We start from the raw sequence: 16,321 nt of genomic DNA on the forward strand, positions 1-16,321 counted from the left end.
TGGGTAAATGCCGCTTGGGCCACAGTTCGAAGAAGAGAAAGAAAACAAAAGACCACCAATGCAGAAAGAAAGAAAAAAGCACAAATCCATGTCCCACCCCCCGCTTTCTGTCTCTCAGGGTATCTCATAAACTAATCCCACGCAATCCCATTCCTTTGTTTTTTCCCGTTTCCTTTATCTGCTCCCACAGGAAGGACGGTTCCCAGTAGAACCCTTCCCAGAGGAAGAACCCCTCCCAGCCGCGCTCTAGGCAGCCTGGGCCTGAGGCTCCGACGTGAACAGCGCAAGGGTGGCGCAAAAGTTGTTCCTGTTGTCCTTGTCGAGAGCAACGCCCTCGCCGTTGACAGTCAACATGTTGACGCTGGCCTTGGTGCTAAGGCCGTAAAAGTGCACCGCAGAGTCCTCGAGAGACACCATGTTGACCTGGCAGTCCTGGCTCTTGACGCAGTCCTGGCCGTAGTTGTCAAAGAAGGAGTAGAGACCCGCGCCGTAGATGAAGATGTCCTTGGAGTTAATAGCCCGGACACCCCACGCTCTCTTGCAGGTCGGGTCGCTCGAGTTGGCGCACGACTTCTCAAAGTCAGGGTCGGCATAGGTGGGGTTGACGGTGAAGGGCTTGGTCGCGTCGGGGTTGCCTTGGAAGTACGGGGTCTCGGTCTGGATGAGGGCGAGCCAGATGTTGGAGGCGTTGTTGAACTGGTAGTTTTGGAGGACCGAGTGCTCAGAGGCGGTGGCCCAGCCCCAGACGGGTCCTTCTCCCTCGATGAGGACACCGCGGCCGTTGAAGACGTCAATCTGACCGTCCTTGGCCTCGGGCTCGAGAGAGTGGTCGGCAACCCAATACCACGTGTTCTCGAGGTAGGCGCTGCCACCGGCCGGGATGTGGAGCATCATGAAAGAACCAAAGCACTGCTCGGGAATGGTGTTGGTGACGTTGGGGTTCTTTGCACACTGCTCCAGTTCAAGCTCGGTGCCGCGGTACCCACCGATGCGGGTGTGGACATCCCAGAGGCCGGCAGCGCCAGGCGTAGTACCCTTGACGTTCCACTCCATGATGATGGCGCCGGGCTGGGGACCAGCAGTGCCGAAGATGAGATCAGACATCTCAACGTTGCCAACATCACCGGGCTGGCCAACCTGGAAGACGGGCTTGGGGTTGGCCTGGTCCTTGAAGAACTGGTCACCTCCAGCAAGGATTAGAGGCCAAATCTCGCCAGTGATTTTGATGTCCTTGGGGACCTTGACAGTCTTGGTGATGATGTAGGCACCATGGTCAAAGTAGACAACTTGATCAGGAGTAACGCTGTCAAAGATCTTCTGGATGGCGTCGGTGTCGTCCGTCTTGCCATCGCCCTTGGCACCTTGGGACTTGACGCTAACAAAGTTGCCAACCGGGACGTCCTCGTATTGAGGCTTGGTGCGGGTGAAGACCTTGCCAGTGGCCTGGTCGAGCAGAGAGGCAGGCTTCCGGACGTTCTGCTGGGCGCTTTGTACAGCACGGCCGGCAGCAGCTCCGCTGACAGCTCCGCCGTAGGTCTTGCCTTGGACGAAAAAGTCCACCTTTTGGTTGCCCTCGAGAATCACAGACTGGGTGGCATTGTTCAGAACAGCTTGCTGAGAACCCGAGAAGTCAACGTTGTCCAGAATGAGGGTGCCATTGGTCTGGGGAGAATCGGAGTTGTACGCAGTCTTGATACCGGTGGGGGTGTTGGTAAAAACGCTGTCAACCATCAAGACAGACCCGACAGTCTGACCCTCAGGCCCACCGTTGGACATGTCAATACCGACTTGGCAGTCGTTGATGTGAACGTCCTGGAAAGTCCAAGCCCAGTTCCAGTTCATGTAGATGGCAGTCTGGCAGCGGTTGAAGGTGAGGTTGCGGGTAGTGAACTGCTGATTGCCAAAGAAGGCACCATACTGGCCACCATTGAAGGTAAGATCAACCATGAAACCGCCGGAGCCGTTGTCCATGAAGATACCCAGCTGCTTGTTCGCGGAACCACCGTCCTCACGCATGTTGAAGACAATATTGTGCAGACTGGTGGCCTGGGCGACCTGCCAGTGGATGCCGGCACCCTTGTCGAAAGGCATGTCCTTGATGTCGATGACAAAGTTGCGAACCTGGCGGAAGAAGTTGTTTTGGTTGGTCCACCAGTTGCGGCCGTCATTCTCGTAGGGATCAGCGTCAATCACGGCCATGCCTTCAAAGTCGGCGGTGGCCTTGAGAGTCGGAGGGTTGATGGCATCACCGACCATCTGGGTGTAGTAGTAGGGAATGATCGGCTTGCTGACGCGGTAGGTGCCGGGAGGGAAGTACACAAGACCGGGAGTCGTGGTTTGAGAGGTGCAGCCGAGACCACAGCGGTTCTGGTCGCTGATGGCCCTGTTGATGGCCTCGGTATCATCGGTGGCGCCATCGCCCTTGGCACCGTAGTCTTGAACATTGCGGAAGACCTTGTAGTTGGCAGGGTCGGCGTTGAAGGCAGCGTTACCTTGCCGCTTGATGGTACTGAGCCACCAGACAGATTCCTGGCGAGGGGCTGGGGCCGCAACGGAAGGTGAGACGACCCCTATCGCCAGTAATAGTAACGTGGAGAGTTTTGAGAGACCCATCGTGGTAGTGCCAGCTATCTCGTAATGGTGGTGCTGTCAAAAGTGAGTGTTATGGTGTAGAGTCGAAAAGGAAGTGGAAAACTGAGAAGATGTTAGACCAGCTATTTTCAGAAGTGGGAAAAAGGAGGGAAAAAAAAACAAGAATGAGTGTCCAGCTCCAGTTGAGTGTGGTGTCAACTTTGCTTAGGCAGCGAGGAAGAAGAAAAGACAAACGGGGAAGGTGCGAAAAGAAGAAATATAAGGTCGCGTGAAGCAGAGCGCGCGTGCCAGGCCGTCAAGGTGCTCGCCCCAAAAATTGGGATGAATGGCATTGTTGGAAGCCAGAGCAACCTTTGCCATCCTCCCAGGTCCCTCTCTTCTAGACAAAGCTATGGAGGTGAAGCTCCATGTGGTTTCACGCTCCACTTCCATCACTTGAGTGTTTGTCCATGTGTTTATCCCAATGTAGAGAGCACGAATAGAAAGGTGATCAGATGAAGGCTTACTTTGTGAAATGTGCCGGCCCAGCCAGGTTTGCTGATTCACTGCCGGCAGAGAGCGACTCGAAAGTGTGAGGAGAAGAGAGATGAAGTGACCGTCAGATTGGGATATTGGAAGAAGTGGTAGTTAAACAGCCCAAGCCTGTTGTTTACGCTGAGTGAGGGTGAGAAAAAGGTCCGGGAGCTGCATTGGTGTCCGGCGGCATCCAGTCTTATACTGCATGTGTCGGTCCATGTGTCCCATGTTTCATCAGACAGGGTTTCCTGGACGTAACTGACGGCATTCATAGCTGGTGGCAAGTGAATAGCCGCCCCATGATCACTGCTGTCTTGCACCACGCAGGTACAAGCACGACAAGGTCCGCCGTGACAGCAGTACCAACCTGGCCTCGGGGGATATGTGGGGTCTGGACAAGCATTGATCTGCCGCCGGGTGCCTTGGAAGCATAGGAACGTCAGCCTTCCCCCCCCCCCATGCCGGCGCGAGGGGCAGTATTGTCACTGGCGGGCAGAGGGGGGGAGGTATGGGGGCAAGGTACCTGGGGTGGTGGAGGCGATGACTCTTGGACAGCTCATAGGCGAATCATCATCCCCTGGACCTTAAGATCTTGCATGGTTGACAGCTCGAGAAATCGGGCCTCACTCGGTGGGGACTGATCTTGAAGAAAAGAAACACGGGGTTCGCCGGGCTCGCAATTGGCTGGGAGCACCAGATGGTCCAAACATGCTACCGTAGCAGTAGCTCCATAGCTCGGCACAGCAGACAGCAGGCAAGCTCTTGGGTCTGGCGACAGGAGAACAAGGCATCAGACGACACGACCAGGTGGAAGGTTGGGCAGGATACAAGGTTGATATTCAAGGGGGGTTCTTCATGCAACCGTCGATCTCTGCGGGTGCTGCGGTGCTCTGGAATGGAATGATGTCTCCGTGTCGAGTGTTGTGGCGCACACAGGGGGCGGCTTCACAGGGACTGGTGGAAGATCGCCGAGGTGGGTCTTGGCAGAGATGGTGGCTCGATCTTATCTTGTGGAGTGCATCCACATATCAAGAACCGAAGCGTTTGGGCCGTGAGAAACAATTGGCCACTGGACACTTGGAGAGGAGAGAAACTGCGAGATATTACTTTGAGGCGGTGATGGAAAACTAGTGGTGTATGTAGAATTCGACCGAGAGAAATTGACTGGTGGTGCCCTGTCTATTTCTTGATGGCCTCACCATCTCTTGCTGTCTGCAAAACGACCGCCGGTTGTGGCAGCGTTTCAAAACCCAGTGTGGGGTCTCTGGGGATACCTTAAAGTAGAACTCCACTGGCTTTGTAACCCCACCATTCCCGGGCGGCTCTTCCCAGCCATTCAGTGCCGCCCCCACCACCGTCTTCTCACACACATCCACACATGCACACACATCACAGCCTGTTCTGCAGTGTTTGAGAAACTTTCCCTTGCGGACCTGCTGCCCGCTGTGAGTGGCCCATTGCAACCCATGGCGCCACCAGAGGCATCTACGCGGCGTAGAACAGGGACAACTGCCTCCCGTTGCTGTCGGCAGACGTCCTCCGTCGTACTACCACCCTACCAATGCTTCGTGGCTTACCTCCGCGCGTCTCACAAACTTTGAGTGCGCTATAATATAGGACGGAAACAGCAAGCACCCATAAGGTAGCCAGAGCACACCCATAGCTATTCTCTTGGCCATGAGCTTGCCGCAGATATATTGACCTCCTCGCTTGCTTCCTTCCTCAGGGTCATTTATTTCTTCATCATCAATCTCCATCACATCACAGGCAGGGCAGTTAGTTTGTCGTCCATTCCAGGGTTCAAGTTACTCGGCCGAACCTACACAAACACTTGCACAAATTTCCTTTTCCCCTTGTTCTTCAGCTGCCTACCTACGTTTGAGTATCCTCTCCCAACTTGACCTATTCTCCGTCCAGGAACATTTCGGTCTGTCTCGCGGCCGTCTTTTCCTCGCCGGTGAATATCTTTGTCATCACCAGCCATGTCTCTCGATTTGTTCCATCATTCTCTTCTTGGCAGGCACATGCAAGACAAGTCACCAGTAGAGCCGCCGCCAGACACATCACATCGTCAACCTGAGACACTGGAGGCTACGTTGCAGTTACATGCACACAGTTGAGGGAGGGGGGACTTTCGACTCGATGGTGGAAGAATATTCTTGTTCTGACCTCAAGATTCTCTTTGCTTTCAATACTTTATGCATCGACGCCGCCTTGTTTGCCGTAGCCTCCATGAAAATTCCGCCGACGATAACGTTTGGTCATAAGCCCATTCCTTGGTCATCATATATCCGCCGTTGCCAGTCCAGATCCTCCATTGTCAATGGGACGTTGTGGCAACCGGCAAAGCGGTGGCAAATCCTCCCGACTCGCGGGCGGCACGCACGGAACCCATCCCCTGACCACCCTCTCGCTCTCGGTCCTTTCCCTCCGTTTGTGTCACCGGACCGGTCGGCGGGCCAATGGCACAACTTCGGGGGTCAGGAGAAGAACCAACAACTCCTTAACAATCCCAAGACATACATAATATTGCTTCCAGACATATAAAATAAAAACCACCAAAAAACGTGGTCACCATGACACAAACAAACTCTATCCAGAGCCTCGCTCCTCCACAAACCCCTCCCAGCAAAGCCAGCCACGTGTCCTGCCTCCTTGAGTGCTCTCCTCTTCCTGCCCCTTTCCTCCTGCAGTGCCCATGTCACCCCGTGTTGACCAAGAGTCCAACGTGTGACCGACTGAATAGCATCAAGCAGTGCCTTCACGTCTCCATTCACAGCATCAAATGCTGTCAAATACACCAAAATTCCCCAACATGTCAAAAGCACACACAAAACGGCATCATTCTCTCCGTGACCTTATTTTTGTTTTGTCGGTTGTGAAAAAAAGTGTAACAATTAAAATACTTCTATAATAGCAGAGGCACCAGTCCCCTGCATCTCATCTCTACCCCTGATAAACCCCGAAAAGCTCAAAGATTTTGCAAAAAAATTTAAAAAAAAAATAAAAAAAAGATGAAGAAAAGAAAGGCGTCTAGATGCTCGCTTCCCTTGTCTCCATCCAATCCATCCACCCATTCATACAACACTCCTTCCTCCATTCTCCCACTCGGAACCAACATACATATCCATCCTTCCACACATATCCAGGACATACATTTGCCCTCATCCTCGTCAATCTCGTCCCATCCAATCCGTCCGTCCCATCCTGCCCAAAGAGAGAAGAAAAAAAGCACAAACAACTCCCCAGTCGCAATGCAAAATAAACAAGACAAGGCCGGAAAAAGAAACAAAACAGCCTCAAAAAAGCAATGGCTAGTCCAAGGCTCCCTAAGTGTAAAATGCCAGCAACCGCTAATGCCGCGCCCAAAAAAGACAAAATCACCTATGTCAAAGCCACTCCTGCTGCTGCTGCTGCTGCTGCTGCTCCTCCCCCCTACAACCCAAACCCAAACCCACCTCCTCCACAACCCGCCTCCTACTCTCCAACATCTCCACCCCCTCCACTCCCGCCCCAAAATCCAAAATCAAAATCTTTGGATCCTGCCCCGAACTCACAATCCTCCTATAATCACTCTTCGCACTCAAAACCCAACTCGAATGCCACTTTGGAAAATCCAACAGCGGCTGCCCCGTCTCCATATCCCAAACCTTAATGTCGCTATCATAGCTCCCGCTCACCAGCCGCCCCGACACAGAGTCCACGTGCAGGCTCCTGACAAGGTTATCATGCGCCTTCATCTCCCTGACACACTCTCCCGTGTTGGCGTCCCAAATCCGGATGATCTTGTCGTTGCCCGCAGACGCGATCCACCTCCCGTCTTCGGAAAACTGGCTGCACGCCAGGCCCTTGGTGTGCCCGACGAATTCTTGAATGTTTTTGCCCGAGTCAATGTTCCAGAGCTTGACCTTGAAGTCGCCGCTGCAGGAGACGATGGTGTTGCCCCGCATTTGGACTGCGTTGACGGGGCCCGAGTGGCCGCGGAGCTGCTTGATCAGGGCGCCTGTTGCGCGGTCCCAGACACAGATGGAGATGTCCTTGCTGCAGGTGACGATGTGCTTGTCGTCAAAGACGAGATCCAAAACAGCGGCCGAGTGGTGGGCTAGTTTGCGGATGGGGCGATAGCCGGAGCGTATGCTGTAGACGATGCAGGTCGCGTCCGAGGAGCCGGTGACGAGGATTTCGTCGTCGTACTGGAGGCAGAGGATGGAGGCTTTGTGGTGCATGGAAGGGGAGAGGATGGTGGGGACGGAGTGGTGAGCGCGGACTGTGGCGCGGGGGAGACCGTCGGGGCCAGGAGTCGGGTCGAGGTCGGGGAGGTGAGCGTAGTGAATTGGGTTGCCGCTGGGGTCGTAGACGATGGAGAGGGCGGGATCGTTGACCACTTCCGGGGAACCGATGACGAGTTTGCAGGCGTAGGTGCGCATATCCCAGACCCGGATGGTGCGGTCGCGAGATCCGGTGATGATTTTGTCTCTGTTGTTCGGTTAGCTGAGCCGCAAGATGAAAGACAAGAAGCAAAACATACTCATCGAATTGCAGGCAATAAATGCTGTCGGTGTGACCGTTCAAGTACACCGGGCGAGCCTTGCCCTCTTTCCAGTTGCGATCGAGCTGCTCCTTGGCCCTGTATATGTTCTTCCAGTCATTCCCGGGGTGAACAAACGGAACTCCCAAACCACTCCCGGGCTGGATACTTCCACCCGTGGCATAAGCCGTCGTCTTTTCCCGCAAGAACGACTCCCGCCAGACATGCCGGTTCTCGACAACATGAGCCCAGCGCTTGTTGACCAGACTGGCCGTCCCCAAAGTCGGGCCATCGAGTTCGGCGAGGATAAGAATAGCCAGCTCCGTTGGCAGCTGCGAGATAAAGTCAACCTTGACAATATCAGTCTTCTCGCTGCTCCCATAGGATGACAGCTCGCCCTTGGAGCCACCACCCGAATCGATCTCGGAGGAGCTTGTCAAGGCAATTCCGATGCCGCTCTCACTGTCACCAAAGAAATCATCATCGAGCCAGCTCGGGTGCGGCCTCTGGAACTCCATAAACTCGTATCCTTGCCTACCACTGCAGGCAATGGCTGCCGCCGCTTGCCTCGCAGCAGCACCCGTGTTGCGCGGGATAATGGGAGGATGCTCGCCGGACCCGGGGACGGGGAAGGTCGGCGATTGGATGGTCGCGAGATCATGTCCAAAGGCGCGCTCACCATGACCGGTGTACAGCACCCTCGAATGGCGATGGAAGCTTGTGGCTTGCCGCAGGCGGTGCCATGTGGAGTGAGACGTGGCAGGTCGGTCGCAGTTTGGCGGGGACGAGCTCAGAAAGGGGGACTTTGAGTCGTGGCTGTCTGTGGAAAAGACCGTGGAAGCGGGGATCGAGGTGCGCCGGTGCATGAAGCCTTTGACGTTTGTTTTGAAAGAGACAGAAGCCCGTCGGAGCATCCTCTTGATGTTTCCCTGGTGCGGTGCCTTGGAGGAGCCGGGTGCTCCGTCGTGGTCATCCACATGGACATGTTCCCGCCCGGAGAAGCCGTGGCTCCTGCTCTTCTCCAGAGACAGGCGAGCAAAGTCTTCAAAACCATTGTCCTCCAGCGCCAACAATCCCGAATCCTGTCGCGTTGCAAACGACATGCTCACGCCTCGAGCGCGCGACGACGCCGGGTGCGCCGAGTTGCGCCTAGGGCGAGTGGATGACTGGGTGGACATGATGACGGACGCTTTGGAGAATGTAATGCGGAGGAAAACGAAGCGGATGGGTCAAGCCGACGTGTGTTACGGCTTGGGCGTCGTCGTCGTCGTCGTCGTCGTTGTCGAGCAGAGAAACGGCAGAACCGAGGGGCAGGCTCGAGCCCGTATCCGTAGTGGAAGCCGATTAGTGGTGATGGAGCGGTCTGGGTGATGCGCCGGCTCCCAAGGTTCTGTCTGTGATGACTGACTGACTGCCCTTGCCCTCGTAACGGGTGACTTGACGATGGGCAACCTGTGTCCCCTGATATGATATGCTCGCTCGCTCCCCTATTTACGGATGTCACTCTCCCTCGGTCGCGGTGGCGGATAGCGAACGGGTAGGTCCCTGAACAATTTTTCAGGGTCGAAGGATTGAATCGAGAAGGTCGGGACGTCCTGGTTGGCAGGGCCTTGCATGGGCAGACCAGTGGGGACGAACGGATTTGAGCGATAGCGTGCCTTGATCTCCGGGGGGCGAACTGGCACTGGGCAACGAGAAACTTGGAAAGGGGGTAATGGATGATCGACTTTCTGTTGGTCCTGTCTCTCTCCAATCTGTCTGTTGCGACGCAGGGCTGGAATCTCCGAGTCAGGGCAGGCTGAGCTGTTTCTTTGACTACGGCAGGGGAAACAACATCGACAACAAAGGCATTTAACGACGGACGGGTAGATTAAAAATGTAGGTGAGATTGTAGAGGACAGAAAAGAAAGAAGGCTGATGAGAGGCGTGTGCGGCACCTGAAGAAGACTGCTTCTGTTTTGGTTGTCTTGGACTCTTGTTGGGGGGGACTCAGGTGCGGCACGGCCGGTGCTGCTGTGGTCCAGGCTCAGGGCTTGGACTTGGCTCTTGGCAGTGCTTGTTTGGCCGGGTGACCAGAGAGATTCTGCAGATGGAGGAAAGGGATACGAATACTTCATAAGCATCAAGGGATGCTGCCAGGTTTACATTTTCTGTTTTGGAATCTACAGGCGGTGAGATGCATGCTACAAAAGCGCGGTGGCTGATGTTTATTTTTTTGTTTGTTGACGTTATGCTGTTGTTGCCTTCAAAGTTAGCGATGGGGAGGCGGGGCTGGAAAAGGCCAATGCGAGGAGATCGGTAGCGATGCAAATCATTTATCCAAAACGGTAACTCTACACTACAAAAGACCATTTGGTGTCTTTGCAACACTCAGGGTCTTCAGGGTTCTCCAAGCCGCTCAGTCCTCGCTTTCTAGGTGCTTGCGAAACTGTATGTCTACACTAACTTTCTGGTAAAACAGATCTAGCTGGGTGTCCAAAGCCACGAGGTGGTGGCCTTGCTCAAACGGCTGCGAAAACCTTGAACAATGGGGACATCCTCCCGTCTTTTTTCGCGCCAGGGCAGACAAGAAAGAGTTCCCGGAGTGGCCGTTCCCTTTCTTCAGGAGCAGCACACCGCTTTGTTATTTTGTTGATTCCGTTCTGGAAGCTGGTTGGTGGTTGAGACACATCTCTCTGCACGTCTCACCGATACCAGAGCCACATTCAAGCCTCTCTTTGGTCCTCCTCAACCCCGCCATGGCCCGCCGAAGTGAGGCGGGGAGCTGAACTTCAGCCAACGGCCTTCCCCAGATTTGCTCAGCCGCAATCCCGGACAACGGCCCACAACATCCTTCCACAAGGCCATCCCTGGAACACCATCTTGCAGTCTCATTCTGGTGGGGTCTTGATCTTGGACGTCATTGCTTTGATTTCTTTTATTTGGCAGCCGACACTTCGTACCAAGATGCGCTGTCTTCGGGAGTTGTCGACGCTGACATCATTGGACAAGATGCCATTCCAAGCTGGATTGCGGGATATCTGGCCGCCGCCAATCAGCCTTCAGGGACACTACCGCGGCGTGATTATGTCAGGCCTGAGGAGCCTTCACATGATTCCGCTTTACCCATCACCAGTTCAATCTGCTGACTTGACCCCTCACAAGTGACGACGGCGTCAAGAAGCTGCCGTCAGATTGCAGCAAGATCATCATCAGCAAACCAGTTCTTGAATCTTTCACTTAACACACAATGGCCACGACTTCAAGTGCCTTTCCTCCGCTTCCTCTACCTGATGGCATCATCGAAGACTACATCGACTGCACATCATCTTGTGGTCTAACCTTCCATGTGCTCAAAGCAGGAAAACCAGGAAAACCCCTCGTTTTATTCACCCACGGCTACCCGGAGCTGGCCTACTCATGGCGCAAAGTTCTACCCGCCGTTGCCGAAGCAGGCTACTTTTGTGTGGCTCCAGACCAGCGTGGATACGGCCGAACAACTGGGTGGCCTCGGAGAAACTTTGAAGATACCGACCTGGCAGAATGGTCTCTGACAAATCTAGTGCGCGATTTGGTGTGTCTTGTTTACAAGTTGGGATATACCCAAGTACGCAGCATTGTTGGGCATGACTTTGGCGCTGTGAGTGCTGCCGTGGCGGCCTTGATACGGCCAGACATGTTTCTCTCCACGGTTCACATGAGCCACCCTTATCATCCCCCTTCAACTCCCCCTCTCAGTAGCCCGAAGGGCGGAAAAGATATACACACGGATTTGGCTGCTCTTTCTCCGCCAAGAAAACATTACAAGTGGTACAACTCAACTGCTCCGGCTGCCAAGGATTGGGACGTGCCACCCCAAGGGCTTGAGGCCTTCCTCAGAGGCTATTTTCACCTCAAGTCGGCCGACTGGGAGAAGAACGAGCCCTATCCACTGGATGCCTGGACTGCGGACCAGTTGGCAAAACTGCCAGAGTACTACATCATGCGCCAAGACCAAACAATGCCAAAGATGGTCCATGAAAACATGGTGGGAGAGGATGCTTCCAAGACCGAAAGGTGGCTGAGCAAGGACGAGATGGAGATCTATTGTTCTGAGTGGAAGCGAACTGGCTTCCAGGGCGCTCTGAACTGGTATCGAGCACAAACCGTGGGGGTCCAGGACAACAAGAAGGCTGCAGGTGACATGTGGCTATTTGCTGGAAAAAAGATTGAGGTTCCGGTTGCATTCATCAGCGGGGTTAAGGACTGGGGAAACTACCAACGACCTGGAGCTCTCCAAGGGTACGAGAACGAGGAATGGGTCAAGAACGGAATGTTCAGGGGCGCGACGTTGGTTGAGGGGGCTGGACACTGGGTACAGCAAGAGCAGCCGGATGTTGTGATTCGGGAGATTCTCAAGTTCCTCCAGTCTCTGTGATCGACTTTGTTCTGGAAGCAGATCGAAGGACACCCTTCCGCCGCCTTCGCTTGCGGCTGATGTTTGAAAGCCGGACCTTGCCGCCAAGCCGAGGATATCGTGTCTGCCATGCACATCTCAAACAACTCACCGTTGGGGGGGAGGGGGGGAGGGGTGGTCAAGAACGAGCCGATAAATCCGACCTTCAACAAAGAAACAGCGAAGAATTTGCAACAACATCGTCATCACGGCCTGGATGGAGACACGCCGAACCCGGAATGCGTATATTGCTTTAATATCGGAGCGGACGGAGGTCCCACCCGCCAGGTCAGGGCGAGGTTCTAGAAAGGAATTGGTTGTTCTCTGCAGGAACGCCTCATATCGAGGCAATATGTGCAAATTACCGCAGCATCCTCATCTTCTCTATAGCCCGGTTTGCCTCTTCTGCCAAGGTTCATTGCAAGAAAGTCTGATAGGATGCTACAACGTTGGCGCAGCTGTGTAAGCGCCCGCAGACTGAATATATCGTCACATGGCCAACGGGAAACAACAGCCATTGCAATATCGGAATCTGGACATGGACGATTTCCACTTCCGTTCTTGGACCCGAGCACTCGCCGCTTTAACCTGAGCAGGGATGAGTAAAGCCCTAAGCAAGACCTGAGCAGGGTGAGCAAACTCTGAGTACAGTGAGCAAACCCTGAGCACGGTGCAATTTCACCTTGGACGCACCTCTAACTACAACTCTCGCAAAGCAATCTGCCAGGTGTGGACTCGATAAATAACTTTAAGCCGCTGTCAGCAAATCCCACCCCGTCCGGTGACCGGCCACACCACAGCCATCCCACGAAACCCCCGCTGCCAACCACACGAATCTGCCCCGCCGCGCCTCCCGGTGCTGCGCCGAGAGTGCCGCCAAGGGACATAAGCGGGAATAAACCCGTTTCTCTTTTTACGGACTCTGGTGCTATAGCTGGGCCATATAACAAAGGAAACGGCGTAGAGGAGAGGGTAGGTCTGCCCTTGTGCGATTCTTCGCCATGAGCTGACACAGACACTATCTCATATACCACTACGACAGACCCTGATAAGCCAAACCTCGTTCCGGTCCCCAAATCTCAGGCGCACAGCACCGAATCTTCTCTAGCGGGTCCAGTTCAGTCGAGCGAGCCACCCACGTTTCGTCGGCCAAATAAAAGTCAATTTTAACGCTAAGAAGATTTGCGGATACTTAACGCAGCATATCCCCGAAGAGATCGAGTTCAACAGGGACAATAAGCAATATATCTCATATGTCTTTTCAATTAGTATCCAGTATAGACTAAACGTAATGCGTCTTAACTATACATTCTGTATGATATTAAAGATACTAGGTTAGGTTAGTATATAAAATAGGTTTGATATTTTAGATACGAAGTTAAGCTACTAAAGTACGAAGTTTCGTGAGAGAATACTTTTAAAGGAGTCCTGGACTAGCGTTATGAAATAAGCTTATAAGAGTACCATTAGTAGTAAGTAAGTAAACCATTAGTAAGGTAAGCAGACAATGAGTAACCCAGAGCAGCCTTAAGTACGGTAAGCAAACTCTAAGCAATCCATAAGCAAGGTAAATAGACTCTGAACAGTCCATGAGCGAGGTAAGTAGACCCTGAGCAGACCCTGAATAAAGTGAGCAGACCCTGAGCAGTCCCTGAGCGAGATGAGCAGTCCGGAGCCGAAGATGAACCGGTCCTGATCTCCAACTAATTCAGGACAGATAAAGCGGCGAGAAGTCAAGTGGCGAATTGTGTCCAGATTCCGGTGGTACAACAAAATGTGTTGAACAAGTCTGTCACGGAGCCGCAAAGTCGGTACTTTGAATTTATCCCCATCCCCAGTCTCATGCACACGTTGTCGGGTGACGCCCCTCGTGCGAGCTGCTTGTGAGCCTGCATTCTCGCTCACCAGCCGCCTTCGAGAAATGTTCTACTTCAACAATAGAGTTACTATTGTAGCTGGCCAAGGCGGGTGGCTAGTGATACAGTTGCCTCTTGAGGTTGCTATGGACAATGAGCCTGAATTTGAACTGGACATCATGGGCAGCAATACCTCACTCCCATCCCGCGATGATACCAAACCTCAGTCGACAACACCACTCTAGCGCGGCTCTCCCAACTCGTGATTCGGGAAATTGGAGCTGTCACCGACTCGCACGCCGTCGACCGTCAGGAAAGGCCCACAGGAACTGTGTTGTACGCAGTAGTGTCAAGGTGAACGGGAAGGGGTACTCCGGGCCCAATGCGGAAGGCATACGCCGTCTTATGCCGAATAACACCAGACCAGGTTGGTGGAACCTTGGCGTAATACAACCTTGACGAGAATCGCTACCGCTTCTAGGGCTGTAAAGTACGGTAGTCGCCATGCGGGCTGCGGGGAGGCACGTGGAAAACTTGGTCGAACCCACCCCGTCCCCGGATCCCGTTCTGGGGAGCCTTGTCCCTGTTCCCCGCATTTTGCTGGTTTTCGCCCGAGCGTGGCAGGGCTTGAGGTTCCAAAGAAGGTTCTCACCTGTGAGCCTCCCACTGTCTCTTGCTGTTGGGCATAGGACGGCTAATGTCTTGACTGTGACACTGTAATTCAGCCGAAAGCCATCAAACCCCACAGAGTTACTAAATCTCGGCTTCTTTTGTTCCATGGCCAATGCTAGTTCGGGTTCTCGCCGAAGCACGGATGCTTCCATTGTTCGTTGTCACGTTATGCTGGACGCCACGCCGTGACAATGGACCAGAACCAAACGACACAGGCATGGTAGCTCTCGAAGAGAGATAGCTGCGGACAGGACCAGATGGCCGAGAAGCATGAGGTTGATCTGGAGGATCCACCGGGGTCAGAAGAGGATAAAAGATGGCTGATCGCCCTTCCAGAGGTGAAAGATCTCGGGTAGTCAGTCGTCAAGGAGCCAGCAGGAGGATATCTCACTTCATAGAGTTGGGTATACCGAATCTCACGATCAAGATGCACTCCCGCAACGTCCTCGCCGCCGCCGTGGCGTTGGCTGGCGCCCCGAGCGTCCATGCCGTCCTTCGATTCTCGTGCTCAGAGCTTGTGACCGAGCGTCTCGATCCGTACGTCTTTTTTCGGACCAGCCATGAGCAGGTTGAGTGCTAACAGGTCATGACAGCCTCGTCTTCCCAGGTGCTATGCAGTCTCCTCACGTCCACCAGATCGTCGGTGGCAACATGTTCAACGTGACCATGGACCCCAACAGACACAACATTGGCGAGGAGGCCACCTGCACAACCTGCACCTTCTCTGAGGATTTCTCCAACTACTGGACGGCCATCCTTTACTTCCGTGCCCGCAACGGCACCTTGATCCGGGTCCCGCAGCGGCCCAACATTGACTTTGACGGTGCCCGTGGCGGCGGTATGACCGTCTACTACACGGCCACCTATCAAAACCACAAGCCCACCGCCTTCCAGCCCGGCTTCCGCATGATTGTCGGTAACCCCATGTACCGCACCCAGGCCGAGGCGTCTCGCTACCGCCAGATGACCTTCACCTGCCTCGAGACCCTCTCGACCCGCACCGGTGAGACCACCGAGATGCCCAAGCAGCCCTGCAGAGAAGGCATCATGTCCAACGTCCGCTTCCCCACATGCTGGGACGGCAAGACTCTCGACCCCCCCGATCACTCCTCCCACGTCGCCTACCCCAGCAGCGGGACCTTTGAGTCAGGCGGCCCCTGCCCCGCCTCCCACCCCGTCCGCATCCCCCAGCTCTTTTACGAGGTCCTCTGGGACACCCGCCGCTTCAACGACCGCAGCCTCTGGCCCGAGGACGGCTCCCAGCCGTTTGTCTGGTCGTACGGCGACTACACCGGCTACGGCACCCACGGCGATTACGTCTTTGGGTGGAAGGGCGACTCTCTCCAGCGTGCCATGGATGCCAACTGCGACTTTTACTGCCCTCAGCTCAAGACGCAGAGCATTGCTACTGGTAACCAGTGCAGACAGAACCAGAAGGTGGCCGAGAACATTGACGGGCCGTTTGATCGTTTGCCTGGGAATGTGGAGATTACCGGGCCTCAGCCTGGGGCTTCCAACCCTAATCCTGGGAACGGCGGCGGTAGTACTCAGACTCCTGTGCAGCCTACTCCTGTGCCCAACCCTGGGAATGGTGGCGGCTGCAGTGTTCAGAAGTGGGGACAGTGCGGTGGTCAGGGGTGGAGCGGGTGCACTGTTTGCGCTTCGGGGTCGACTTGCCGGGCGCAGAACCAGTGGTATTCTCAGTGCTTGTAAGGGGGTTGTTGTTGAGGGAGAGGATGATCA

At 54.4% G+C, this 16,321-nt stretch overlaps 5 protein-coding genes across 5 annotated transcripts; 2 read left to right on the plus strand and 3 right to left on the minus strand.

Annotated features, from left to right (window-relative positions):
* Positions 1–246: 246 nt before the first annotated feature.
* Positions 247–4,496, minus strand: QC762_703600 (uncharacterized protein; the record flags this gene model as incomplete). Its single annotated transcript, XM_062893210.1, has 3 exons — positions 3,632–4,496; positions 3,189–3,475; positions 247–2,646 (listed from the first exon to the last, which is right to left on the minus strand). The coding sequence occupies exons 1-3, from the start codon at positions 3,666–3,668 to the stop codon at positions 247–249; spliced, it is 2,724 nt and encodes a 907-aa protein (XP_062738937.1). The 5' UTR covers positions 3,669–4,496.
* Positions 4,497–5,961: 1,465 nt separating this feature from the next.
* On the minus strand, positions 5,962–10,528 carry QC762_703590 (uncharacterized protein). Its single transcript, XM_062893209.1, has 2 exons — positions 7,637–10,528; positions 5,962–7,584 (listed from the first exon to the last, which is right to left on the minus strand). The coding sequence occupies exons 1-2, from the start codon at positions 8,812–8,814 to the stop codon at positions 6,498–6,500; spliced, it is 2,265 nt and encodes a 754-aa protein (XP_062738938.1). The 5' UTR covers positions 8,815–10,528; the 3' UTR covers positions 5,962–6,497.
* A 337-nt stretch (positions 10,529–10,865) lies between these two features.
* Positions 10,866–12,032, plus strand: QC762_703580 (uncharacterized protein; the record flags this gene model as incomplete). Its single annotated transcript, XM_062893208.1, has 1 exon — positions 10,866–12,032. The coding sequence occupies one exon, from the start codon at positions 10,866–10,868 to the stop codon at positions 12,030–12,032; it is 1,167 nt and encodes a 388-aa protein (XP_062738939.1).
* A 1,596-nt stretch (positions 12,033–13,628) lies between these two features.
* QC762_703570 (uncharacterized protein) lies at positions 13,629–15,065 on the minus strand (the record flags this gene model as incomplete). The annotated part of the gene is made up of 2 exons (XM_062893207.1): positions 13,629–14,859; positions 14,999–15,065. 2 exons carry the CDS (start codon positions 15,063–15,065, stop codon positions 14,660–14,662), a joined length of 267 nt encoding a protein of 88 aa, XP_062738940.1. The 3' UTR covers positions 13,629–14,659.
* On the plus strand, positions 14,895–16,291 carry QC762_0105180 (uncharacterized protein; the record flags this gene model as incomplete). The annotated part of the gene is made up of 2 exons (XM_062884247.1): positions 14,895–15,115; positions 15,172–16,291. 2 exons carry the CDS (start codon positions 14,895–14,897, stop codon positions 16,289–16,291), a joined length of 1,341 nt encoding a protein of 446 aa, XP_062738941.1.
* Positions 16,292–16,321: the final 30 nt, after the last annotated feature.

Source organism: Podospora pseudocomata, chromosome 7, assembly GCF_035222375.1.
Source record: "Podospora pseudocomata strain CBS 415.72m chromosome 7, whole genome shotgun sequence".
NCBI lineage: Eukaryota > Fungi > Ascomycota > Sordariomycetes > Sordariales > Podosporaceae > Podospora > Podospora pseudocomata.

Bases quoted from the DNA above. Each gene is read 5' to 3' on its own strand.
- QC762_703590 (XM_062893209.1), bottom strand. From the start codon at position 8,814: ATGTCCACCCAGTCATCCACTCGCCCTAGGCGCAACTCGGCGCACCCG. The intron at 7,585-7,636 runs GTATGTTTTGCT...ACCGAACAACAG, and splicing joins TATTGCCTGCAATTCGATGA to AGACAAAATCATCACCGGAT.